The 27,766-nt window shown below is 42.4% G+C and overlaps 2 protein-coding genes across 6 annotated transcripts in view; both read right to left on the reverse strand.

Annotated features, from left to right (window-relative positions):
* The window catches only part of EIF2AK2 (eukaryotic translation initiation factor 2 alpha kinase 2), a 29,862-nt gene extending 24,697 nt beyond the window's left edge, over positions 1-5,165 (reverse strand). For 2 of the 3 annotated variants that reach the window (XM_083732471.1, XM_083732470.1), the window contains exons 1-5: positions 4,899-5,165; positions 3,232-3,372; positions 2,323-2,443; positions 1,637-1,887; positions 420-546 (exon numbers count right to left, since the gene is read on the reverse strand). In XM_083732471.1, coding sequence (XP_083588597.1) covers positions 420-546; positions 1,637-1,887; positions 2,323-2,443; positions 3,232-3,353 — 621 coding nt within the window. In that variant the 5' untranslated portion in view covers positions 3,354-3,372; positions 4,899-5,165. The remainder of the gene's footprint in view (positions 1-419; positions 547-1,636; positions 1,888-2,322; positions 2,444-3,231; positions 3,373-4,898) is intronic. The other variant, XM_083732469.1, reaches the window with a different exon arrangement.
* A 1,819-nt stretch (positions 5,166-6,984) lies between these two features.
* The window catches only part of LOC310841516 (sulfotransferase 6B1-like), a 33,149-nt gene continuing 12,367 nt past the window's right edge, over positions 6,985-27,766 (reverse strand). Inside the window, exons 1-8 of one of the 3 annotated variants that reach the window (XM_083732756.1) lie at positions 22,784-22,822; positions 14,103-14,277; positions 12,543-12,661; positions 12,205-12,294; positions 10,695-10,821; positions 10,166-10,260; positions 9,070-9,226; positions 6,985-7,234 (exon numbers count right to left, since the gene is read on the reverse strand). In XM_083732756.1, coding sequence (XP_083588882.1) covers positions 7,104-7,234; positions 9,070-9,226; positions 10,166-10,260; positions 10,695-10,821; positions 12,205-12,294; positions 12,543-12,661; positions 14,103-14,277; positions 22,784-22,807 — 918 coding nt within the window. In that variant the 5' untranslated portion in view covers positions 22,808-22,822 and the 3' untranslated portion in view covers positions 6,985-7,103. Of the gene's footprint in view, positions 7,235-9,069; positions 9,227-10,165; positions 10,261-10,694; positions 10,822-12,204; positions 12,295-12,542; positions 12,662-14,102; positions 14,432-22,783; positions 22,823-27,766 lie in introns of those variants that run through there. The other 2 variants (XM_083732757.1, XM_083732755.1) reach the window with 2 other exon arrangements.

Here is a 27,766-nt window from a genome sequence, read left to right on the forward strand (position 1 = left end):
CAGGGTCATGGGTTCAACCCTCACATCAGGCAAAAGATGCAGGGGGTTGGACTACATGGCCCTCATGGTAGCTTCCAACTCTACAATTCTATGATTCTCATCAACGCCAGCAAGTATCACATTGCTGGCAGGGGCTGGTGAGAGCTGGCAAAACTATTCATAGGACACACCCACTTCCTGCAAAGAAAATGGCTACACTGACAATTAAACATGATGATGATGATGATGATAATAATAATAATAATAATAATAATAATAATAATATAACAACAACAACAACAACAATTTATTTGTACTCCAGCCATCTGGCTGGGTTTCCCCAACCACTCTGGGCGGCTTCCAATAATGATTAAAAATACATTAAAGTGTCACACATGAAAAACACAGTCTGTTGTTTTCCTCTAATATGAAATACATACCCTTGAAGTTGCTTGGTCATTCAACTTTTCATACGCTTGCCTGGCTGCATTCCGTCTTGCCATTTGTTTATTATTTCCTGTTCCTTCACCAAAATCTTTATCATCAATTTTACAGACACAGTGAAAACTAGAAGGCATAACAGATGGGAGGGTGGAAATAAGTTAGCATACACTGTTGTAGATGTGGCAGCAGTCCTATAGACCTTGGGCAGGAACCCATTCTCCATACAAAGTTCTAATGACCTCAAGCAAAACTTTTTGTTACAAAAGTGAGCCTATAGTCAAGAGTCATAAATTGGATGAACAGAGCAGAGTCCACACAGGCATAGTGGCCCTTCCATTTTCTCTTCACCCTGAACAAGCTCAAAAAATCTCTGAAGGGTCCTCCATTTTGAGGGCATGTGGGAAGTGGAAGGAAATAAAAAGCCTTGCATCGGGACCTCAAGCCTTTCTTTGGCTATGGAAAACTACAAACTCACTGCTAACTGTCTCACATATCATTTTCCTACATTTTAATTTATTTAGGTCAGGGTATCCCAAAGTGGTAGATAAATGACGGGCAGTATATAATTTTAATCAATAATAATAGTAGTGATAGTAGTGAACTAAAGGTAAAGAACCCCTGGGCAGTTAAATCCAGTCAAAGGTGACTATGGGGTGCGCCACTCATCTCGCTTTTCAGGCCAAGGAAGCGGGTGTTTGTCCACAGACAGCTTTCCAGGTCATGTGGCCAGCATGACTAAACTGATTCTGGTGCAATGGGACACTGTGACGGAAGCCAGAGCACACGGAAACACCGTTTACCTTCTCTTCACAGCAATACCTATTTATCTACCACAGCAATACCTATTTATCTACTCACACTGGTGTGCTTTCGAACTGCTAGGTTGGCAGGAGCTGGGACAGAGCAACGGGAGCTCACCCTGTCATGCGGATTCGAACTGCCAACCTTCTGATCGGCAAGCACAAGAGGCTCAGTGGATTAGACCACAGTGCCACCCACATCCCAGTAGTAGTCATTGTAGTGGTGAAATTACTAAATGTCACAGACCATTCCCAAAAGCCAGAGTTAAAAAAACCTCAGTATGAGCTGGCACCCAAATACCACAAAAAGACATCTACTATTATCTACAAATCACTAAGAGCTTTAGGTTTAACCAAAAAAAGTTGCCAAGAGTAGTAGTCAACAAAAAAATCAATTATTAATGACAACTTACATTGGCATGTGATCCAGGCCAGATTTAGAAACCACAACATAGTCAACCACCACTTTGTTTCTCGATGAATATTCATTGAGCAAGGCAAGATAGTTGAGTGAAGAAGCTGGTTGTGCCAGATTTGCAGCAGGCTCAGGGGACTGAGATAGTGGCGATGACAGAGGAGGCAGCAGCTGCTGTGGTCTTAAAACAGGATATTGTGGTGATGGCAGAGGAGGCAGCGGCTGCTCTGCTCTTAAAACAGGATCTGCCTGTAAACAATATGTATAAGTCAGTTTGCTTGAACAGTGAGAGGTTTCTCACTGAATTCCTCCTTATTACATGGTATGGGGAGGTCTGTACTTACCTTGGGTTTCATGTTCTAAGTTGGCAGCAGGCCTCACAAAATACTGTTCTTATTTAGCAATGTTACATGGCAATAACAATACACATACAAGGCAAAGGCCAGAAGGCTAGACCTGATACAAGATAGGTGCGTGTCATTCCTAGTTCTGACCTGGTACCAGCAAAGTTCTTAACCCAAGGTAATATTTCTGGGTTAGTGGAGTCTGTAACCTGAAGCGTATGTAACCCGAGGTACCACTGTACAAGATTGTTTTTTTTTAGTATACCTCAAGATCAAAGGCTCTTTTCTGTTTTCTAGATTATTTATATGTCTTGACATGTATCCTCTATGGTCTACTTACTGGCAGTTCTCTTTCTATGGACTCCCAAGCTAAGAATGCTGCACGATCTTTTGCCTCCTTCTTGCTTTTACCTGTTGCTTGGCTATACTGCCTTCCATCTATTTCAACTGCTACAGTGAATCTGCAATGAAAAAGAGAGAGTTAACAGCCCACAGTCTGCAAAATATGCTTGCAGATTGAATTTTATGCTTTAAATCTTGTATGCTGGATAAACAGAAATGGGAAATATCTGGATAGTTTGCTCCTGTAAATCTCTCATTCCTATTATTTGTAAATAATGCTAGCTTCCCTTTTGTGTCCTATAAGGCTCCATTCACCAACCATGTGCCCTCTATATGTTTTAGAGTACAGCGCCCATCATCCCTGACAATCAGCCATGCTGCCTTTGGGAGCCAGGGTCCAAAAACATCTGGAGAGCCACAGTAAGCCATCCTACTAAATTAGATGCTGTTTCAAGCAGCTGTCTGGAGAGTAGGAGGGTTCAACAGTGCAGCTTCTAAGGATAGTTTGCTAACCTATCTGCAAGAGAAGGAAAACGAAGCAAAACAACACAGAAAATGCACTACTTTCTCTCACCCTTATAATTGGAATGAGAAACAAATGGCAATGTCAGGTCTTGGGGGTGGGGGGAGCCTGGTCCTATGTTATGCTTTCTCTCTGGAGTTGGAAAATCTTAGTGGACCAAGAAACTGGGACGATTAAGGAAGTGTTTCAGTTGTACACAAGTAAACTGGGCAGGACTTTACATAGGTGTGGGGGAAAGGCTATCCAAAAAAATTGATCCTTTAATTTAGTTGCCATACCAATATTCCTGCCCTCTTTACTTTTTGCATAAAACACATCTGGAGGGAAGTGTGAATTTCCTCACTCCTCCCTGTCTCCACTTCCCAGCATTCCTCATCCACTTACACAGGATTATGAGATGGGCCATCGAAACCAAGATCCTTATAGTCCAATCGTAAACGTCTTCTCTGACAATACTCGTTAAGTTTTGCCATGTACATTCTTGGAACAGCTTGGTTGTCTGCCATTTTGGTACAGGCTAGGAAACTGAAATAAATTCGAAGAAGGAACACTGCATTATTAACAACACTCCCCACCCCCCTTACGTTATAAGTACAGAAACCAGGGGGAAAACCAGAGCACTTTGGAAAAGAGACTGTGGGGAACACACACACACCCATTCACACCACGGCACTGGTGGTACACAACAGTGGTTTCCACCACCACTTCCCCAGGAGGCCCAACACAAACACAGAATCGTAGAATCAAAGAACTGGAGAACTGGAAGCTGCTCAGAAGCGTTCCCACTGGGAAACTGGGAGTGGAAGCAAAGGCATTTCCCCAAGAAGAAGAAGAAGAAGAGGAGTTTGGATTTGATATCCCGCCTTTCACTCCCTTTTAAGGAGTCTCAAAGCGGCTAACATTCTCCTTTCCCTTCCTCCCCCACAACAAACACTCTGTGAGGTGAGTGGGGCTGAGAGACTTCAAGGAAGTGTGACTGGCCCAAGGTCACCCAGCAGCTGCATGTGGAGGAGCGGAGACGCGAACCTGGTTCCCCAGGATTACGAGACTACCGCTCTTAACCACTACACCACACTGGCTCTCTCTCACTTTTTTGTCCCACCACCACCAGACTAGCGCCAATCTGCTAGTCCACGTGGTGGGGCCAAAAGGGGCAGGAGAGTGGCTCTCTCTGCTCCCTCTAAACATAACACCACAGGACCCCTTACAACACTCTCCCTTTTCCATCAGAAAGATTGTCAGCAGCTCTATGGGAAGAATGCAGAGAAGACCTTAGATGCCAAGAAGAAAAATTCTATTACAACCTTCTCAATAGGCAATTTTCAACCTTCCCTTTCCTTATTACTGAGCAGCTGCAGGCATAGCTCAGCCAGTAGAGCGTGAGACTCTGAATCTCAGGGTGGTGGGTTCAAGCCCCACGCTGGGCAAAAGGATTCTTGCATTGGATGGGGTTGGACTACATGACCCTCGTGGCCCCGTCCACCTCGACAATTCTATCGATCCAGCCTAAGAGTTCAGATTAACTCAAACGCTGACTGCTTTTCTGTGACCTGGGACATGGTGAACCAACTGATAAGGAGCACAGCGCCCGGTGACTGGTGACGCCGTGGCCAAAACAAACTTCCAGGAGGAAAGCCAGGCAGGGTCACCCGCGCCGTCCCCTGGACCCAGGCTGGCCAAAGCGGCCGCAATGCTCTTCACAGCAGGACCGCCTGCCCTGGGGCACAGCGGCGGGCCCTTCTCCCTTCCTGCCCAAGTTAAGGGGCGAGGCCGTGAAAAGTATTTGGCAAGGAACCTTCCAGAAGTGCCTCTCGCCCTCCCTGGCAGCAAAAAGGCAATGGACCACAAAGTAATTGATTTTCTGCCCGGGCAAGGAACCCTCCTCTCGGCGCGCCCTGCAAGGCGGCCACCTGCCTCAGGCCAAAGCCCACGTCCTCGGAAGGAGCCCCGCTGGCACGAGTAGGAATCGGGTGGGATTCCTCCCGCGCCCCGGGGCGCCGACTTTTGGACGCTTCCCGTCAGCGGGGTCAGGACCACCTCGGCGTACTCACCGGCGCCACTGGGTGGTCGGTGGGCAGCTGCTTCCTCCTTGGGACAAGTCCGGGCCAAAAGCGGCGGAGCCCCCTCTGCAGACGACTGCTTCCGAGCGGGAGACTCGTCCGTCTGCGGGAAGCGCTGCTGCTCCGCTTTCGTTTCCCTGCAACAAGCGGGCTCCGCTCCTTCCCCGGGACAAGCGGCCACCGCGGAGAATCGAAACTGAAACGCGCCGCTGGCGGTACCGGGAACGTGTCGGCTTTGGAACTTCCGGCCTGGTCGCTAGGAGAGTTCCCTTCCCCCTCGGTTGTTTTTATAACTGCGCCTCAAAAGGGCTTCTGGTTCAGAGGCATCGGGGAGGGGGGGGACATACCTGACTGAATCATTCGTCTTCCAACTTTATCTGAATCCCTTTCATAAAGTGTTATTTTGCAACGGTTGTGGTGATGTCTTCGTTTAATTATGTTGCTTTGAATGCATGCTTTGTAACTTGACTTTCCTCTGCAATGTTTTGTTTTGCATTGCTTTCTTTGATGGTTTGATGTGGGCTGTAAACCTCTTGGAGATTTCTTCTTCTTCTTAGAATTATAAAGCGGCATAGAAATGAATGGATGGATGTTTTGCCGAAATTGGCTTGAGTAATGGCATTAGGGATCCTAGCTGTCTTCCACGCCTAGGGTGTCAGGTGGCTTAATCTGGCATTGAGCAGACCCATGCCTCAATTTCAAGGCTCGACTAATGTGAATTGTTATTATTTGTTTGATTTATACCCTGCCCTTCCTCCCAAAGGAGCCCAGGACAGCAGACACTGAGCAGTGGGGACAAAAAACTGCACCTGGGGTTCCCAGGTGATCTCCTGTTCTGACATTCGTCGGTCCCACATCTCAGTTTCCATAATGTCGCTATTTTATGTGCCTTCAAATTCATACCCAAGACCATGAACAATGATTGTCATGTATCAGTAGAGGTTGAACAACTCAAGCCACAGTCCTAACCCCAATTAACCTGGGAGTAAGACCCAGTGAAGTCAATGGGATGACTAAACATGGTTAGAACTGTGCTTCAGGTTGTAACGTATACGTATCTGGTACAAGCCTTGAAGGGTTATAATATACAGTATTGTAATGGTACTGTTAGGTCTAACTGCGAAGGAAACTCGAAGAATCAGTCCCAGAATGTAATTGTGCTAGTAACTGGGTCAGTGAGAATTGGTTAAAAAACCTGTCAGTGTCAGCTAATAGCAAAGCCAGATTGATACAAGGCTTACGGTACTTTAAGATATGATTTACTAGAGGCTGAAAACTAATACATGTTTATCATTTTTGAGCTGAGCTTGAAAGAGTGAAATACAGAGAAGTGCCTCTGAGCATGCACAGAATGCCTTTGTTTCCCTACTTCAGGTATAGGGAATGTTTGTCTTTTCAGATGTTGCTGCAAGCACAGCCAATGGCTAGGGATGGTGGGAGCAACATCTGGAGGGTCAACGATTCCCCACACCTGCCATACTTTGCCATGGTAGCTTTCTACATTTGTTACGCCTTTGCCAGTTGCTGTGAGAATTAAATGCACCTGCGATTCTACATCTAGCCCATACATTTAAAGCACATGGTTTCCCCTCAAAGAATCCTGGGAATTGCAGTTTGTTAAGGGTGCTGGGAAATGTAGTGCGGTGGGGTGTAAACCATAGTTTCCAGGATTCTTTGGGGGAGCCATGTGCCTTAAATGTATGGTGTGCATGTAGACAGTTGTGAGGTGTGGGACTAGGATCGCTGTCTTTGAGGACAGATGTTTTGTTGAAATAAGTAAATGTTAAGTATTATACAGTAAGTGCTTATAAAGCATGTTGCAGAGAGTACCTCCGTCATCTTTGCAACATTGCTGCAAGGTGGGTCAGTATTGTTGGCATAGACTGTGTATGCCAAAATGGGACAGTGGGTTTTGGCTCCACAATATGACTGAGAAGGTAAAACAAGTACAGCATATCTTTTGAAGTAGGACATAGTCATTAAAGACGAGATCACCACCCCAGAAATACTTCATAAAACATATGTGTTGAACTTCATTTCTGTCCCCATTTAGTATGTTAGGAATTTGATTACATGATTTTAAAGCAAAAAAGACAGCATTTTAAAAAAATTTCTGTGCATAGATGTATCTAGTACTTAAACATAATTTTATTCTTAATCAAAAGGCTTCAGATAATAACCTCCAAATCCAAAGGTTTAAAATGTACAGTATTGGTCATATTTTAGCTTTGCACCCAGTTTAGTTCCTGCTAAGCACTCTTCAAATTTTGCATCCATTTCCCGGCTCTGAGCTTCAGTGAACAAAGTCTTCCAATCACCCACAGCACCTATAAAGAAACAATGAAAAATGAATCTCACTATATATGCCTCCCTATATAGAAGTTCACAGATCAGATTTATGGTTTTGGAATGTTAAAGCAGAAGGGTGTACTGTCATGCTTCTCATCCTGCAACCCTATGCACCCTTTCCTGGGAGTAAACAAGGAAGTGCATTACTAGCATGCATCAGAATGGGCTGTTTGGGGATGTGAAGAGTGAGTGACAGAAACATTTGAGGGGTATATGTGTGCATTGTGCATGCAGTTGCAAGGTTTTCTTTTTCAAATAGTTCTATTTCTTTTAACATCATCATCATTGAAACACAGATTTTCCTCCCAAGAGAAGCCTAAGAGATTTTTGAGAATTAAAAGAAGTGCGCGCGCACACACACACACACACCATGAAATATATTATCTTACAATGATGGCTGACATGTTTTTAAGGCAAATTTTTAAAAATATCATTCTATCTTTCTTGTAATGCACTGGCTACTCTTCTAGTAGCTATATAAGTGAATTTAACATAATTATTGTAATGGGGGTTGGGGTTGCTTGTGCGTAAGCTGCAAACTGCTCCAGGCTGAGTTGTTTGGTTATAACTTTCCCCCGGCTGGACAGCCTCTACTCCGTGGCTGTCTCAATCACTGGCAGAATCCGTCAGTGGGCGTTTCCTGAACTTTTTCCAACATAATAGTTCTTTGACACCAAGTTTCCGCCTAGCCTCCCTGCGCGGAAGCTTTCTGCGCAGAGTGGGCGTCCCAAGCGGAGGTTCTGTGCTCTCCCCGCTGGTCTCGCTGGAACAGTCTCGGAGCCCTCCCTCCGAAGCTCCCTCAGCCTCCCCTTTCTTCCTAGCATCACGCCTATCTCCTTCCCCAGCGGAAGCTCCCCCTCTCTCCTTGCTGGTTCCCTCTCCAGCGTCATTGGGGAGCCTTACCTTCACCCTTGGCTCTGATGGCAGTTCCCTGACAATTATAATTTCAGTATATTGTAAACTTGTAGAACTCTCAAATCATCTCGCCTGCTGCAGATGTCTCTTATCTTTGCAGCAGGTGAAAAAAACTATTCTTTTTTTTTTTTTGAAGGGGGGGGAGTTTGACACCAATAAAAAAAATTCAAACACGAGAAAGAGTAGAGAAGCTTGCCTTGATCTGTGGAAATATTCTGTTGTCTGAAAGCATTGAAAAAACTGGAAGCTTATCCCTGTTAAAATGGTTCTGGTTAAAGAAACTAGCTCCCAGATCACTTAGATCACTATTCAGAGTTTTAACTGTCTTGTTTGATTATTGACATAATAAAACATGAGCTGCCCTGGGCTCATGGTTTTTATGCCTCTTACTCTACATCAGGCTTCCTCAACCTCGGCCCTCCAGATGTTTTTGGCCTACAACTCCCATGATCCCTAGCTAGCAGGACCAATGGTCAGGGATGATGGGGACTGTAGTCTCAAAACATCTGGAGGTCTGAGGTTGAGGAAGCCTGCTCTACATAGTTGGATATCATTGGTAGGAAAGAATGCAGAAAACTGTGATGTCACAGCACAAGTAGCTTCCACTTTTGCAGACTAATTTGCCTATTTAAAGTATGACATGTGTAAATTATTCTGGACCATAAGACGTTCTTGCTATCATTAGAACAAGAAAATGAGAATGGTCTTACAGAGGCTTTATAAGGGTTCTTAGTGCTTTTGAACTTTGGTTTTATATGTGGGATGGGAGAGAGAAAGAAGGAAATGGATCAAAACTATTTTGTTTTTTTCCATAAATGGCACCACTAGAGGGTGCTTGAGTTACTGGAAGAAATAAAATTCATTGTAAACTAGTGGCATAAAATCAATACTGCAGTACCTTTCCTGAAAAGGACAGGAGCAAACCGACCATGTGTTTCTTCAGATTTACAGCTCATTGCTTGGAAGGTAGAGCTCTCTGCAACAGATTTAATCATTTCATCCGACAGAGGTAGTTCATAAAATTCAGCTATTCGCTTCACTCCTTCGTGAAGATTCTGGAAAATAACAATAAAGTTAGTTATGACTTCATAAATATAATTGCTACTAAGGTAGATTTCTAAGTTAGAATCAGCCCTGAGATTCAAGAATGGGGCAGGCTAAACATCTGAATAAATATATTCATAAATGTAAGGTATGTGCTTTACTGCCCTAAAAAGGTGCATCTGATATTAGCAAAATAAGTGCAGCGTGAAAGGAAGCACAGAAACATTGTCACAGCAAAGGTGCATAATTTATAACTTTCTATTTGTTTCTGTAACTTATATTCCTTTAAAAGCATTCCCCCCACAAATATCTGCTATCCATTTTTTTCCCATTTCCAGTGTGCCATGTTCAATCATCTATATTCCTTTTAACTCAGAAATGTTTGAGATGATTAAAAGTTTGGAACACTACTTCTGATAAACTAACTTAGCCTGTGAATGAGCACACCCAGAGAGTTTACACCACAATACTTAATCAGATTGGCATATTGGTGTGCTTAGTATTTAATGAACTGCAGGATTGCCATTTATTTTTAAATTTTAAAACATTTAAAATATCCAAACGTGCTTAAGGGAAAAAACAAAACACACACACAATACTCACGCACTTAACAAAAGTAGTTGTGGCAGAAGAAAAGTCAAAATATAAAACTGTCAGAAACACAGCAGAAAGTACTTGGCAGCATGATGAGAAAGAACTTCCAAACCTCAGTCAAAAATGAATGCATTTTAAAGAATTATTAACTACAGGTTTATTAAGGAAAAGAAAACTAAAGGCAATGAGGAGGGAGGGAAAGGGAGCAGAAACAGAAAAGCAAAATAATGCCTCTCCCTTTACCAATTCAACAATCATCAATACACCTGTCTTAATTTCCACATACAGCTAGATTAGGCCATCTAAGAAAATAAATGCACAACAGAATCATTATCTCAATTTCAAAGAATGCTCACTTCTTTCAGCTCTTCAAATGTGATGATCATGACATTTTCGTCATCCATATGTTTGTCCCAAGCAAGAGCATGGTCAAAGTAGGACTTCCAACAAACTGAAATGAAATGCAAACAGCATATTTCATAGCCGGGGGGGGGGGGGGAATAAAAAACAAAAATGACATCAGTTGCTGGCAAAAGGTGCACATATCCTACAATGAAAATACAACACTTCATTCATTCCGTTTAACCCAACACTGATAAACACCAGCCATTTTATGACATGTAAAATCTGTACACAAATCATCAGGTGTTGAAAATATGCCTAAATTCATATTACCCATCAATGATGAGTCTGGCTATCCACCACTATCTGGAGGACAACTACTGATGATGCAAGTCTGAGTAAAAGAAATATCGACTGGGCTTTTCCCTGCAATCAAGAGTCCTGCTGATCTGAAACTTGTTTGCCTTTCATCTGAACAGAAGCTCTACACAAATACTTTGAGGGAAGTTTCAGAAATACAGAATGTGAGAACTTCTAACCTACCTTCGCCACTCATGAACATTTGAAAAAAATCATCCCAAGAGCTGACATTTGGAAGAACAGGGTTTTTGTTGTAAAAATGGTAATAGGATACAGCGGCATCTTTGGGGTTTCGAAATACTACCAACATCTATTTAAAAAGGAAAAAAAGAGATATTAGATTTTGTTGGAACCTCCCCTGTGCAAACATCTCTAACTTTCTGGAGCTGACACATCAAGGAGGCCATTGGCCCCTACCTAAGGCAGAGCTTTTAAGCTCTGTGCCTTGCTCTGGAAGGGAGCCTCTCATACAGGCTCTACGTGGATCCCACAAATTCTCACAGGAGCCTCCAGGAGCCCATATGCGAGACCTTCCCAGAGCCCAATAAGAAAGGCTGAGAGCTTAAAATCTCTTTGTGTGACAGGAAAAGTGCTTTAGAGCTCTCTGCCTTCTGTGCATTTAATTTGTGTCACTGCATGCTGGCCAGGCACCATACAAGTAAAGCTGTTATTGCACAAGTTAAATGCAGACAAGTTGCAAGTCAACAGTATTTATATACAGTAAGCCTGCACCTTGAGCTCATTTAGCTTTACGCAAGTGGCAAAATATTTTTTAAAAAATTAAAAGAGGGCAGGGCCCTGGGGGAAATGACTTCAGCAGTCCCAACTACCATTGAACCCAATGTGTTTTGAGTATATGCAATTTTGGCACTAAGTGCGATCCCCAGAATATAGGTTGCGGACATAGTGTACTGAAAGTAACATATCAGTGCAAACTGAAATGGAAATGCTGAAAAAGCTGGTGCCTTAAAATGTTCTCTGTTCTTGCCCATCTCGCTTAAACTGGTTGTGGGGAGAGACTTGTGTTTCTGGGACATAACAGACTGCCACAACAAAAGGCAGGAAGTTTAGTAAAAGTAGATAACGCTTCCAATAACATTTTGCCTTGGAGAGACCTGGGGGATAGCTTTTGCTTCATAGTTCCTTCTTTGGAATTTCCCCCAAGTAAAACTGAGTATCTATTCTGAGGAAGAAGATGGGGGAAAGGAGATTTTCTACATTATTCTGTGGCTTGGCTCATCAGACCCGCATGTGAAGAGAACAGTTTCAAAGGTCCCTTACCTCACACAGAGATTACAGATAAAGGAGCACCTTTGCCTCCAGCTATGCAAAGAATGCAGTGGGTTCAGATTTAGTTGTACCCAGGTCCCATTGAAATCAATGGGTTTAGTCATGAGTAACTAAGCCAAAGCAGGAGAGAGCAATCCAAACCAGCAAGGAGAGCCGCGCAGAGGAACAACTCTGCTCAGTCCTCACACAAATCTCCAGCCCAGTCCGAGGGAGGGTTGGGATGCTCTGTTAGCCTGGATTTAGGGCCAACTGATGTAGAATTTGCTTTGACAATATGACAAGATCTGTCAAATCAAGATATCTATATTAAGTACTCAGTATTTAGAGTATTAGGCATCAGCTGTTAGAGTATCAGCTGTTAGAGTATTAGGCATTCATAATAGTAGTGAAGCTAGTCACTTACCTTCACCTTATTCTCAAAAAAAGATTTGGGAATATTATCATAATGAAAATGTGTAGAAAAAATACGTGGAGAAGGCTGCTTGTCCATGTCCTAGAATAAGAATTAGAGGAATGTTACCCTGTTGTTGTTTCAGGATCTAGAGGAGTTGTTTCCCCCCTTCTTTTTATTGAGCTTTATAATTGAAAAAAACACAACAACTTTGAGTAACATATTGACAGAAGAAGAATAACAAACTAAACAAAGGGGTTTGGAGTACATGACCATTTGGATCTTTTCAAGTTGTATAATTCTTTGATTCTAGGTATTCACTTCTCACCCTCACCCCCCCTTTACCCTACCTGAACTTTTGTGGGCAGTCCAAATTCAAGCATTTGTAGGTTTTCTAGTGGTGGTAAGTCCTTGTAACTTGGGATTGCGGCTACCATGTCATTTACCATTTGGAGCACCCAGTTAGTACCTGCAACATAAAAGCAAGTGAGACATATATGAATCACAAGAGCATAAGCTGCACAACCAAATGCACAGTCATGTTCATATATGGCAGTCGGCTTAAATCGTCGGTCTTCAACCAGTGGGTTGGGAGCTGCAGGTGGGTCACAAGGTGACACCAGGTAAGTCACGACAAACTGTCGGCATCATTCAAGCTGTAAACAAACTGTAAAGGGTCAAGACTTTGAAAATGAAGGGAAACAATTCTTTTGGAACAAAAGCTTCATTGTGGGAGAATCCGAGGAGCTTCTTCATGTTTCATCCAACAAAGGGGCACAAAGAGCAGTTGCCACTTACATTATATTCTGAGGGTGAGGAACCTTTCCTATGTATCCTGTTTGTTTTCAGGCAAGTTGACATTAGGCGGGAACAAGAGTCACAGAGGAGTGGATTAAAATGGCAGAGAAGATGGCACAAGGTGGAAGAAAGTGAACAAAGTACAAAAGAAAGTGAGAGGGAGACAGAAAGACAATACCAGCAGATAAAAGGAAGTAAAAGAAGGTGAAAAGGGGGCACAGGTATTTGAGAAAGTAAGAGCTGCTTCTCCCACAAAGGGCCAACAAATAGCAGAAAACCCTCACTAATACTCCAGTTGCCCCTTCAGAAGTGACTCCCCCTGATTAAAAAAGGAACAACACAGGTTTGTTTGCTCTAACTGCAACAGAAGGTACTTCCACATGACAGCTTATTCATTGTGGACGCAGGTGCTCATGCATGCAGGTTTTCAACGACATTCCAAAATCCCCATTTACCATTTCTGATAAGCACAACAAAACATGGAAATGATACATCCAGATTAATTGGCTGTTGCCACCATGCAAGCCCCTTGGCTGGCCCTGGAGACTGCAGTCTTTTATTCCCTCTTCTTATGTGAGAGAGCTTCCTCCCCACTTGGCCCCAGCCCAGCCTTGCCGCAGCCTCCTCCCCACCTGCTGTTGGTAACCTGCTGCCTGGCTTTGGAAGAGACTATCCTTTTCATTTCAGAGGCCTCACTGAATAACATGGAGGATGGGTTGTAACCAAGGACTTATGAGGCACACATATCCTCTCCACATAAAAGAGGGCCTTGAGTCGCTGCTCATGACTGTTGTGGGGTGCTCAGCCACTGAGGAAAGAGGGAATCCAGGCACCCCAAAATGTATTCACCTGGGACTCATTTTAGTTCATTTTGGGTATCAAAAAAAACACTGGTTTCCTTGTTCAAACTTTAACGGAAGGCACTTCCACACAACAGGTTATTCATTGTGGAGTCAAAATCCCCATTTACCATTTATGAAAAATACAACAAAACATGGAAACTGTAAATCCAGATTACATGGAGGAAAGAAACATATGAATCGTATGTGGTCAGATAGCAATTGGTAACCAAATCCATTCCCCTTTGATTCCATTAAAAGCTGGATACTCACCACATTTTGGATAAGCAACAATCAGCCTATCGTCCTTCCTAGCTTCCATAGTTTCCAGTGCTTCGAAGGTCCCAGGAGTACAAATTTTTGGATACAGCACTCCTCTGTAAGTAAACAGCAGCTCCTCATTCTCCTCGCCTTGAAGCATAGCTAAAAGATTCTCTATAGCCTTTCTCTGGGCCATCTTGTTGGCTGTCTCAGCCTTGTCACAACCCCTTTTAAAAGGCAGATTTGCTTCTGCGTGACCAGAGGTTGTACAATAAAAGTATATAGCAGAAGAGGAAGCAATTCTGAATCACAAACACTCGCACGCTATGCTCTCATTGACCTCTGAGAGTTTGCAAACTTTGTTCTCATTTGCCGCTGACTTGGAACAGCCCCATTTTCTGGATATGTAAATTACACAATATTTGAGGGCTGGGCAGGGTACTTTCTCAGAGGAAAAAAATCACTTGACATTGCAACACCAGAAGCTCTGTAGGGGAAGAAAAGCAGACTAAAACCATTCTGACAGGTTAAGTAGCTAATGGTATTAGAGTGCATCCTTTTTTCTTTTAGGATTCTTTGGGAACCCTGTGACACCAACTTTCACCATAAACATGGTGAAAAACACAAAGTAAAATGCATTCTTTCATGGCTCAGTCCTAGGCACATAAACTTGGAACTAAACTTGGAAAAGTCAGAGAACTTAAATTCTTATTTGTAAAAATGTGTTTGCCAGTTCTGCAGCCACTTACCCACTTTCAGAGATGATGGAACTAAAAAGCCCCAGATTTGAGGGGTATTCAAGGAGAAGAGGGAGAGAAAGTTGCATTTGTGCTTATGCGAGTTCTTCTGTGGGTGCAATTATTTGGTCTGAAGCAGCTCGCTAAGGGTTTGTTTCCATCTGCAATCAGACCCAGTTGTTTCCCCCTTTCTCTTTTTTGCCAAAGAGGGTAAATTAGATGTGGCCCTTTATTTTACTTTCTAGATAGGATAAAACTAAATGTTTGTTCAGACATTTGGGATTTCTTAATACAAAATATTGAAACCCATGTCTTTCAGAACTTTGGTAGGTACACATTAAAAAGTCCATCTTTCACAATTAAAACATTCACCGTGCTCCCTACATATATATGACTCCCAGAAGTAAGCCCTATTGTGCTCAATGTGACTTACTCCCAGGTAAAGGAGTGCCTGAGAGTAAGACATATACACTAAGTATGACCTACCGGTACTTATGGGTTGCCATGTACATTTACAAACTTTTATTATGGTAACAAGTCTGCATACTTTGCAGTGGTAAATAGTATTTGCAAAAGGAGAAGTCTGAAGGTAACTGGCGAGGCCGTAGCAGCATCCAGTCACTTAAAAAAACATGTTTGCTTTACAGCTGAAGTTCTCAGCATATCAAAAAGCTTTAATATAACAGGATTACCAAATAGCAGGTCACTAAGATTTCTCAAGGAAACCAAACCTCCTTTGAGACTGGCCATGTTCTGCATTTTCATTCATCAGGTTAATCTTTCAAAGGTTTTGTGAAGTCCCCTTTTGGGACAAAGGAGTTGTGAAAGGGGGTGTTAGGTGGCCTATTCCAGCTAAACTTTAACCCATTCCCAACAGGGCAGTTGGTAGTCAACGTCCTTGTGGGAAGTGGATTCCTATATTATAAAGTTGTGATTTTATTCATGTATCTTTCTTACCTCTAAGACACCTTGTAAGGACTTGATTTCTGAAAGGTTGGGTCTGAATGTTTGTCCCATATTCTTGAATTAATACATTCTGGTTTGCAAATCAAATTGGTTGTATCTCATTGGCAACATGCTGAGAACACCAAAATATGATGTTGCTGCTCCCCCATAACCAACGAAGTTATCTTTTTGTCTTCCGAGCAGAAGCTGAAAACTAGTTCATGATTATTTATACCTAAAGGCCATATCATAGAACAAAATTATCCCGTAGCCATTTTCTACTCACCGTTATTACATTTTTAACCTGGCGGAAGCATTTCTCAGACAACCCAACTGATTTCCTCTTCACACATATTCTTCATAATACAGTAATTAATAATAATAATAATAGTAATAATAATAATTTATACCCTGCCCATCTGGCTGGGTTTCCCCAGACATCCTGGGTGGCTCGCAATAGAATATTAAAAACACAATTAAAAACACACGTTATCTGGTGAGACATTCTGCTATGCTAGCCAATATGTTAGACTGGCCTGCATATAACTGTAACTCTTCTCATGCTTTTATATCTGAAGAGTCTACACACAACAAATTCAATGTTGCACTCTTTAGATTGTTCCATCAGCACAAGCATTTCAGTTTGCCAGACAGAACAATCCCTCCTCTCCTTCACCTGGTTCTCCCCCCCCCCGCAACAAATTTTGGAAAGGGCATGGGGGTGCGTGGGGGAAGGAGAGAGGGGAAAGCCTTGCTTTGCAGGCAGAAGTCTTTGCTCAGGGCTTCCACTGGTGGGGGTTTAGGTGAATATCGCCCAACAAGAAAAACCAGTTCCATCATTGGAGTTTCCAGCCTGGTATCTTCAGAGCCCAGCTTGGTCACTAGTGGAGTCTCCCCCCTCCTTGGTTGTTTGGCGTCGTGACACCCGGGGGCGGCAAACCGCTACGTACAGCACATATCACATACAACGCATGCGTGCAACACTGCACATGCGCTGTACATAGCGGTTTGCCGCTGGCACTGGGATCCTCTGTTCGCGGCTGCAGCCACAAACAGAGGATCCTTCACATGCGACTGTGGCTGTGCGATGGCAAGCCCCCGCAGGGTTCCTACTTGACACCCCCCAGACATGGCACCTGGGGCGCCCCGCCCCCCCGTTGCGATGCCACTGAGCACACCTATGGCGTTAGGTGGCTTAATCTGCCATTACTTCAGGTGTGGGGAATGTTTGTCTTTTCAGATGTTGCTGCAAGCACAGCCAATGACTAGGGATGGTGGGAGCAACATCTGGAGGGTCAATGATTCCCCACACCTGCCATACTTTGCCATGGTAGCTTTCTACGTTTACTGTGAAGACCATTCAAACATTCAGGACCCTCATGCACTGCCTGGTAAGCTTCTATCAGGAGTTACGCCTTTGCCAGTTGCTGTGAGAATTAAATGCACCTGTGATTCTACATCCAGCCCATACATTTAAAGCACATGGTTTCCCTTCAAAGAATCCTGGGAATTGCAGTTTGTTAAGGGTGCTGGGAAATGTAGTGTGGCGAGGTGTAAACCATAGTTTCCAGGATTCTTTGAGGGAGCCATGTGCTTTAAATGTATGGTGTGCATGTAGACAGTTGTGAGGTGTGGGACTAGGATCGCTGTCTTTGAGGACAGATGTTTTGTTGAAATAAGTAAATGTTAAGTATTATAAAGTAAGTTCTTATAAAGCATGTTGCAGAGAGTACCTCCGTCATCTTTGCAACATTGCTGCAAGGTGAGTCAGTGTTATTGGCATAGACTGCATATACCAAAATGGGACGGGGAGGGGGGTTGGCTCCACAATATGATTGAGAAGGTAAAACAAGTACAGCATATCTTCTGAAGTAGGACATAAGAGAGTCTGTGTACTGGTCCAGTAAACGCTTCCGCTGCGCAACCAGCAGCAGTTCTCTTTGCAGAGCATTAATTAAGTCCAGTGCAGAGATTCTTGTTGCAGTACAAGCTTCAGAGTCTCAGTAGCAAAGGAATAACGACACAGGGAAGCCTGTCTTTCCAAAGACAGGTTTATTGCAGACAGATAACAGAAACACCTCCGGAGCTTTCAGACATTTTTGCTTCACGCCCCGCAGGCAGAGAAAACAAACACTCTTTATATACTGAGCAACTTAACAACTTAACGAGCTTGACTACTTAAAGTCACATGACATTGCTAACTTGCCAGCGTCTTAGGTTTCACACCCTAACACCCCCTCTCGCTGGCAATACAAAAACAAAATTACTTCAGACCCATTTCTTCACAAAAGTTTTCATGCCGCTGAAACCCAAGCGGTTTTGTAAAACCATCAGCTTGATTTTCATGACTGGGACAGTAATTTAATTTAACAATTCCTGCTTTTACCGTTTGACAAACATTTTGAAAGCGGATATCCAAATGTTTTGTACGACCTTTAAACTGCCCATTTTGTGCTAACTTAAGACATGGTTGATTATCACCCCATACAGTGATTGGAGTGATGGCCTTTTCATACATCTCTTGTGCCAAGCATTTGTAAAATTCTAGATCTCTACATAACTCAGATAAGGCACAGAACTCAGCTTCCGTTGACGACAGAGCAATCAGGTTCTGTTTCTTGGATCTCCACCCAATCAGAGAGTTACCAAATTTTATTACACAGCCAGACACTGATTTTCTATCCTTTAAATTTCCCCAATCACTATCTGCCCAACAAGTAATCTGTGCTTGTCCTTCAGCAGATAATTCAAGGCAAAAATCTTTGGTGTATTGTAAATATCTTAACACTCTTTGAATTCCTTTCCATGCATTTACACTAGGTTTTGAAGCTTCTCTGCTGAGTAAGTTAACAGCGTAAGCAATGTCTGGTCTACTCCATTGCGAAAGATGAAGTAAGCTTCCCAGTGCTGACTGAAAGATTTCAGCACTCTTGAATTCAGCACTATCCTTGAACTCATTGTCTTTTACAAAACCCATTTCCATTGGTGTTCTAACACCTGCACACTCTGTCATGCCAAACTTTTTCAACATTTGCAATATCTTGCCTTTTTGATTCAGTAGAAAACTGCCATTTTTGGTCCTATCTATCTGAACACCAAGATAGACCTTTACATCACCAAGATTCTTAACTTTGAAGTGTTTATTTAACTCTTTGGCTAGTTTTTTTACTTGTTCTTGTGTCTTTGAAGTATAAATCAGGTCATCTACATAAACAAGCAAAGATTCTTGAGCATCTCCTGAACCTCTGAAATATAAGCAATTGTCAGCCTTGCTCCTGCTAAAACCAATGCCTACCAAAACATCATTCAAACACTCATTCCAATTATGAGCAGATTGCTTGAGTCCATAAATAGATTTATGTAGTTTCCATACCTGATTTGATTTACCAACTTTCAACCCTGGTGGTAGCTCCATATAGAGCTCTTCAGCCAAGTCTGAATGAAGATAAGCTGTAGAGACATCAAATTGATTCACTTTGAACCCTTTCTGAGCAGCAACTGCTAATAGTGCCCGTAGGGTTTCACTCCTTGAAGTGGGTGCATAGACTTCGGAATAATGTAACCCCTTTCTTTGCGTAAAACCTCGAGCTACAAGCCTTGCTTTGTACTCTGGTTTCCCCATCGCTGTTGTCTTTATCCTGTACACCCACCTACAACTCACTGCCTTGGTACCTTCTGGCAGTTTGGTGATGGAAAACACACCCAGTTCTTTCATAGAATTCAACTCCTTTTGCATGGCCTCACGCCACCTACTGGCCTCCTCCTGGGGTAATTGCTCAACCTCCTCAAAACTTTCAGGTTCGCAATTTGCCAAACCAGCCCAAACACTAAAAGCTTGGTACCTTTCAGGAGGTATACCTTTGTTGGCACGCTTGGAACGCCTTAACAGTTCCTGTGATGTTCCTTCAGTTTCCCCCTCTGACCCAGAATCACTAGTCGTCACCTGTTTGTCACTAGTAGTTGAAGAACTTTCTGATTCTGACTTTACACTCTCTTGCTGTACAGGTGAACTTTTAGAGCTAGAAGATTCTGACTTTACAGACTTGGGTGAACTAAACGATTTCTCACCCTTGTCCTCAGACTCAAATTCCTCAGCCTGTTCTGGAACTAATACCTGCCCTGGGGCCTGAGTTTCGTTGTCACTGTTCACCACATCAAATAGTATGTCAGGATTTCCATGAATTTTATTCCAACCATCCTGTTCACAAAATTCCGCACTTCTGCTGATTGTGATTTTCGTTTGATTGCCTTCTACATTCACAAATCTCCAACCTTTTGTGTTTGCTTGATAACCACAGAAAAACATTTCTTTAGATCTAGGATCGCATTTCCTACGTTGTGCCCTAGGCACCAGCACATAAGCACGACATCCAAAAACTCTTAGGTGATCAATTTTTGGTTTTTTCCCAAATAGCATGAAGTAAGGAGTGTTGCCTACTGTGCTATTGTACACTCTGTTAAAAGTATAATTCGCATACAGTGCAGCCTCAGCCCAAAACTGCTGTGGAAGTCCAGAATCAAACAGCAAAGCAGCAATGGCTTACTGTAATGTTCGAAATTTTCTTTCAGCAACTGCATTCTCCTGTGGTGAATAGGGATTGGTAAGTCTATGAACTATACCTTTCCTTTTTAACCACGTCTCCAGCGTGTGGTTCACATATTCCCCACCACGATCTGATTGTATTTTACGCACCCTGGTGTCAAATTTACATTCGACTTCTTCAATCCAATCCATCAGGATGGAAGCTGCTTGCGATTTTTCTTTCAGAAAGAAAACCCAACTAGCCCTTGAAAAATCATCCACCAAAATTTGCATAAATCTCGCACCTCCAAGCGATTTGACTGGCATAGGGCCACACACGTCTGTGTGCACAAGTTCAAAGGGTTTCTTGCTTACTCTGTCAGATCTAGGATAGTTACATGTCTTAACCTTAGCATGTTTACAAGCACAACAATCCATAAAATTTGGACAGGGTTTAATGTTACACTCCTCAGCTAAATCTGGCATCTTGCTTACATACTTAAAGCATATATGAGCTAACCTTCTGTGTAGTAGATGTGCACAACCTGTATGAGGAGCCTTATTTACACACTTAGCTTGCGCTTCACCTGTTGAACATCTACCTGCTGCTAACTGCTCTTCATCCAAAACAAAAAGCCCATCCTCACAGGGAATTTTAACTAGCTCCTTCCCCTGTTTCGAAATGGTGCACACATCATTTTCAAACTCAACCTTAAAACCACTTTTTACCAGGCATGACACACTCAAAAGTCCATTCTTCATTCCTGGAAGAACAAAAACAGGAAGGTTAGTTTGCAAACAGTTAACATAAATTGTGCCTTTAAGGTTCATTTCTCGTTTACTATTGTCTGCTATAGTCACAGTTTTTGCAACTGGCAATGTCTTGCAGTTCTTCAAGCTGCCACTAGATGTCGCTGGAACTAAACTGTGACTGGCTCCACTGTCAATTATCCACTTCAAGGTTTGTTGGCTCCTTTTAGGACTCTGTTGTGCTGCCATTGCAGATAGTCCCTTATCAGCACCTGCTCCCCCTCTGGATCGTTGATTCTTGTAGCTCTCACTTCGTCTTCCCCTGTAGCTCCGGAAACTGACCTTGGACTGTTGAAATTCCTGTTGCTTTTCAGGACACTTTGCTATCAAATGAAACCTGCTGCCACATCGAAAACATGACTTGCTGGCCATAGCAGACACTTGTGAGGCTTCCTTACAGCTCTGCCTGCTAGTTCCCCGACGCTCTATGGTGGCTCTATGGTGAATTCGCCTAAGAGCTTCCCAAATTTCAAATGCAGACCTTAAATTTTCCACATGAGGTAATTGGGAATCGTCTATCGATACCATCAACATGCATCTAGCTTTAGTGTCCATTTTATCATGTTCCCTGTTCTGAGCATGTGCAGCAGCCTCTTGCTCTGCTGTGACATCTGCTGCAACAGCCACAAACGGCTTTCGCCTCTGGACATAGTCAGCCCACACTTCTTTGGCTTCCAACCAGACTTGAGCCCTCTTAGACCACTGCACGTAATTAGCAGAGTTCAACTTTGTAAAGGGAACCTGGAAATTTTCCACTGCCATTCTTGGGGTCTGCTGCTACTCCCTCTGTGTGCCCTTGCTTCTCTTTCCCCTTGGGATTTGTTTTACTCACTTTTCAGACGCCTCCAGCCTCCTCTGAAGCCTTTTAAACTTTTTTTTTTCCCTCCGTCTCTTCACTAGCAACCTACCACCGTCCTCTGTTTTTATTAACAAAACAAAAACAGAACGGGAAGTCAAGCTAGCCTTTTGCAGCTAATGAAGCTGTAAATCTTCACTTACGCAGCTCTCTCAACTTTCTGCAGCCTCTCAGTTCCTTTAAGAGCTGGATTTACGACCAAGCCGGTCTTCTCTCATCCGAAAGCTGCTTTCACTTTCTCTGCACACAATACAGCTGTAGAAACGTAGAAGGAGCCATAACCTAAGAGAGTCTGTGTACTGGTCCAGTAAACGCTTCCGCTGCGCAACCAGCAGCAGTTCTCTTTGCAGAGCATTAATTAAGTCCAGTGCAGAGATTCTTGTTGCAGTACAAGCTTCAGAGTCTCAGTAGCAAAGGAATAACGACACAGGGAAGCCTGTCTTTCCAAAGACAGGTTTATTGCAGACAGATAACAGAAACACCTCCGGAGCTTTCAGACATTTTTGCTTCACGCCCCGCAGGCAGAGAAAACAAACACTCTTTATATACTGAGCAACTTAACAACTTAACGAGCTTGACTACTTAAAGTCACATGACATTGCTAACTTGCCAGCGTCTTAGGTTTCACACCCTAACAGGACATAGCCATTAAAGAAGAGATCACCACCCCAGAATTATTTCATAGCAGATCTTCATCCTCTTCCCATTTAGTATGTTAAGAATTTGATTACATGATTTTAAAGCAAAAAAGACTGTAAGTAAACAGAAGCTCCTCATTCTCCTCCACTTGAATCGTAGCTAAAAGATTATCTAATTTTTCCACAAGTCTTGACCTTTTCTGGGCCATCTTGTTGGCTGCCTCAGCCTTGTCACAACCCCTTTTAAAAGGAAGATTTGCTTCTGTGGGACCAGAAGTTGCACAAGGTATATAGCAGAAGATGAAGCAATTCTGAATCACAAATACTCGCACACTATGCTCTCATTTACCTCTGAGAGTTTGCAAACCATGTTCTCATTTGCCTCTGACTTGGAAAAGCCCCATTTTCTGGAAATGTAAATTACATATTTGCGGGGCTCAGCAGGGCGCTTCCTATGGGGGAAAATCGCCCCAAATATATTTCATAGCAGGTCTTCATACTCTTCCCATTTAGTATGTTAAGGATTTGATTGCATGATTTTAAAGCAAAAAAGACTGAGAGCATTTTTTTAAATTTTCTGTGCATAGATGTATCTAGCACTTAAACATCATTTTATTCTTAACCAAAAGGCTTCAGATAATAACCTCCAAATCCAAAGGTTTAAAATTTACAATATTGGTCATATTTTAGCTTTGCACCCAGTTTAGTTCCTGCTAAGCACTCTTCAAATTTTGCATCCATTTCTTGGCTCTGAGCTTCAGTAAACAAAGTCTTCCAGTCACCCACAGCACCTATAAAGAAACAATGAAAAATGAATCTCACTACAGTAGTACCTTGGGTTACATACGCTTCAGGTTACAGACTCCGCTAACCCAGAAATAGTACCTTGGGTTAAGAACTTTGCTTCAGGATAAGAACAGAAATCTTGCTCCAGTGGCACAGCGGCAGCAGCGGAAGGCCCCATTAGCTAAAGTGCTGCTTCAGGTTAAGAACGGTTTTAGGTTAAGAACGGACCTCCAGAACGAATTAAGTATTTAACCCGAGGTACCACTGTGTATATTTCTTCCTATATAGATGTTCACAGATCAGATTTATGGTTTTGGAATGTTGAAGCAGATGGGTGTACTGTCATGCTTCTCATCCTGCAACCCTAAGCACCATTTCCTGGGAGTAAGTAAGGAAGGGAATTACTAGCATGCATCAGAATGGGCTGTTTGGGGATGTGAAAAGTGAGTGTCAGAAACATCTAAGGGGTATATGTGTGCATTGTGCATGCAGTTGCAAGGTTTTCTTTTTCAAATATATCTGTTTCTTTTAACATCATCATCATCATCATCATCCTCATCATTATTACAGTCGTACCTCGGTTCTCAAACGCCCCAGAACTTGTATGTTTTGGCTCCTGGACGATCGAAAACCGGAAGTTAGTGCTCCAGTTTTTGAACATTCTTTTGGAAGTCAAACGTCCGACAGGGCTTCCGCGGCTTCTGATTGGCTGCACAATCTTCCTGCAGCCAAATAGAAGCTGCACTTTAGAAGTCGGATGTCTCAGAAGTCGAACGGACTTCCAGAATGGATTCTGTTTGACTTTTGAGGTACAACTGTATTATTATTAAACAAACACAGCTTGCCTCCCAAGAGAAGCCTAAGGGATTTTTGAGAATTAAAAGAAGCACACACACACACACACACACACACAAACATCATAAAATATATTATCTTAGCATGATGGCTGACATGTTTTTAAGGCAAAATTTTAAAAATATCATTCTAACTTCCTTGTAATGCACTGGCTACTCTTCTAGTAGCTATATAAGAGAATTTAACATAATTATAATTTCAGTATATTGTAAACTTGTAGAACTCTCAAACCATCTCACCTGCTGCAGATGTCTCTTATCTTTGCAGCAGGTAAAAAAAACTATTCTTTTTTTTGGGGGGGGGGAGTTTGACACCAATCAAGAAAATGCAAACACGAGAAAGAGTAGAGAAGCTTGCCTTGATCTGTGGAAATATTCTGTTGTCTGAAACCAATGGAAAAACAAAAACAAAACTGGAAGCTTATCCCTGTCAAAATGGTTCTGGTTAAAGAAACATGATGTGGTAGTATTGTAAATAATAGTGTGGTTTAAATTACACAGTGAAGTAATTTATACTGTGGCTAATTGGTTTACAGTCATAACACTTAGGCATTATTTTTATCCCAGCCTACTTGGAAGTAAGCCCCACTGAATTCCAACTAACCCACTGTGCAGTCCTATGCTTGCCCCCTTAGAACCTTTCAAGTTCAATAGGATGCCCAACTCCCAGATCACTTAGACCACCATTCACAGTTTTAAGTGTCTTGTTTGATTATTGACATAATAAAACATGAGTTGCCCTGGGCTCATGGTTTTTATGCCTCTTACTCTACATAGTTGGATATCATTGGTAGGAGAGAATGCAGAAAACTGTGATGTCACAGCACAAGTAACTTCTACTTTTTGACATATGCAAACTCTTCTGGACCAGAAGACTTCCTTGTTCTAATTATAGCAAAATGGTCTTACAGAGGATTTATAGGGGTTCTTAGTGTTTTTGAACTTTGGTTCTATACGTGGGATGGGAGTGAGGAAGAGGGAAACGTATCAAACCTATTTTCAAGATATTGACAAAATATAATGTTTAGTTGTTGCCCCCTCCCATAAATGGCACCACTAGATGGCGCTGTGTTACTGGAAGAAAGAGAATTCAGTGTAGACTAGTGGCATAAAAGCAATATGTATTACCTTTCCTGAAAATGACAGGAGCAAGTATACCATGTGTTTCTTCAGATTTGCTCCGCATTGCTTGGAAGGTAGAGTTCTCTGCAACAGACTTAATCATTTCATCCGACAGAGGTAGTTCATAAAAGTCAGCTATTCGCTTCACTCCTCGTAAAGATTCTGGAAAATAACAATAAAGTTACTTATGACTTCATAAATATATTTGGTACTAAGGTAGATTTCTAAGTTAGAATCAGCCCTAAGATTCAAGAATGGGGCAGGCTAAACATCTGAATAAATATATTCATAAGTGAAAGTGCTTTAGCGATTCTAAAAAGGTGCATTTGATATTAGCAAAATAAGTGTAGTGTGAAAAGTACAGAAACATTGTCTCAGCAATGGCAAATCATTTACAACTTTTTATTTGCTTCTGTATTTTTTCAATGGCATGTGTATCTTTCTTAAATAAAATAAATTTCAAAAAAAAAAAAAAAAGATTTGAAAAGCATTTTCCCCCCAGATTTCTGCTGGGTAGATTTCTGCTACCCATTTTTCCCCCCATTTCCAGCGTGTCATGTTTAATCATCTACAGTATATTCCTTTTAACTCAGAAATGTTTGAGATGATTAAAAGTTTGGAACACTACTTCTGATAAACTTAGTTAGCCTGTGAACGAGCACACCCAGAAAGATCACACCACAATACTTAATCAGACTGGCATATTGGTATGCTTAGTATTTAATGAACTGCAGAACTGTAATTTTTCTTTTATTTGAAATATCCAAACCTACTTAACAAACAAAAATCAAATGCGTGTGCACGCATGCACACACTACTCATGCTCTTAAGAAAACAGTTGTTGCAGAAGAAAAGTCAAAATATAACTGTAGTAAAGTAGGAATATTTAGAAAATTATTCTTTGGCCAAGCAAAAGAGAGTGAGGCCTTGTGGGAGTTTCGTCAGCCACAAGGACCCTGGGAAAGGAATTGTGTATCTTTAAAATTCTAGACAACTGACTCCTCAGCTGAAAGGTTTATTAGAACCCAGGATGTCTTGATTAATGAAGGATCTAACACCTGAGTTCAATGATGTAAACATCCCCCCTCCCAGTGTTGTTATCTGCCCTTGAATTGCCTGGGAATGTGTCTCTGGCGGAAGGGAGGAAACCCTTTGATTTAAAAGTTTGAATTCCAAATTGGCCCAGCTGTCAAAAGGTAAATTGATAGACTAGCAAGCCGATCATTGGTGCATTCAAAAAATAATTTGAGTTTATGATTGGCTTGAAAGTTACGACGCTGGTTGCGAATTGGAAATAAAAGATCAGAGAATCCTCTGCTCTTGGCCTCTCTGCCTTTGCCCTGCAAATCGCAAAGATGCCCGGCTCTATGGTTCCAGCTTTATAGGCCGCTATTCATCTTTTGAAATGGAGATCTTCGATCGTCTTCTACTTGCAGAGGCTTAAAGAACATCAACTATCCTATCTTTGTGTTAGAGTTGTAAGTATGTAATCTTAGTTAGTCTATGTAGCTTTGTTGTTTTCTTACCTGTAACGTTCTAAAAGATGTGCCTGCTATTTTAGCATGTTTCTTATGTTATTTTAAAATAAACATTTTAAAGATGAAACTGTTTTAGTTGTGTGCCTTTCCAAAAGGGAATAGCTAAGTCCTAGCCTTACGCTTGGTTACGCTATACCGTAGAACTTCTGCCTGCAAGTCTGTGGATACAGCTTGTAGAGAAGGGGACAGCCAGGCTAATGGGTCACGGCCTTCTTCCTGGGTTGTGATTCTGGATCCCCTGGATCAGAGGGAGTGGTGGCAGCCCTACCGGGTTTTGTTTGTTCTGTTTTGCAAAAACGTATGTTCGTCCACCAACCCTGTCCTGGGCGTCCTGGTCTGGCCGGAGAGCAGAGACAGGAGAAGGGAGGGGCAAGAGGTTGGGGACGAGCATTACTACAATAACATTGGCAGAAACACAGCAGAAAGTACAGCAGCATGCTAAGTAAGAACTCCCCCTCTCAAGGGCGGGGGGAGGACACTGAGGACCAGGCTTTTGGTGAAGACAAGAGAAGTGGCAAGTTCATTATGCCCTTGATTGTTCCAATGAATTATGATAAAAGGGGGTGGTGTAATAAAAGCAATAGTTACTATATAACCAGGACAAAAGGATAAACGTTTAACTAACATTCCTTTCTTATTTGAAACTGGGAAGTGCAAAATAATAACATATAGATGGATTATCAGATTGCAGCATCCCTTCCCCCTGCCCAGCATGACAATTTAGTTGTTTAAAACCTTCTCTTGGAGCCAGCAGAAGGTTTTTCAGCCTAAATCTGGCATGGGAGATTGGAGAGGTTGCAGCTGGGGAGACACACACACACACACACACACACACACACACACACACACAGAGAGAGAGAGAGAGAGA

The sequence above is a fragment of the Podarcis gaigeae genome (assembly GCF_964106915.1).
Source record: "Podarcis gaigeae genome assembly, chromosome: 3".
Classification (NCBI taxonomy): domain Eukaryota; kingdom Metazoa; phylum Chordata; class Lepidosauria; order Squamata; family Lacertidae; genus Podarcis; species Podarcis gaigeae.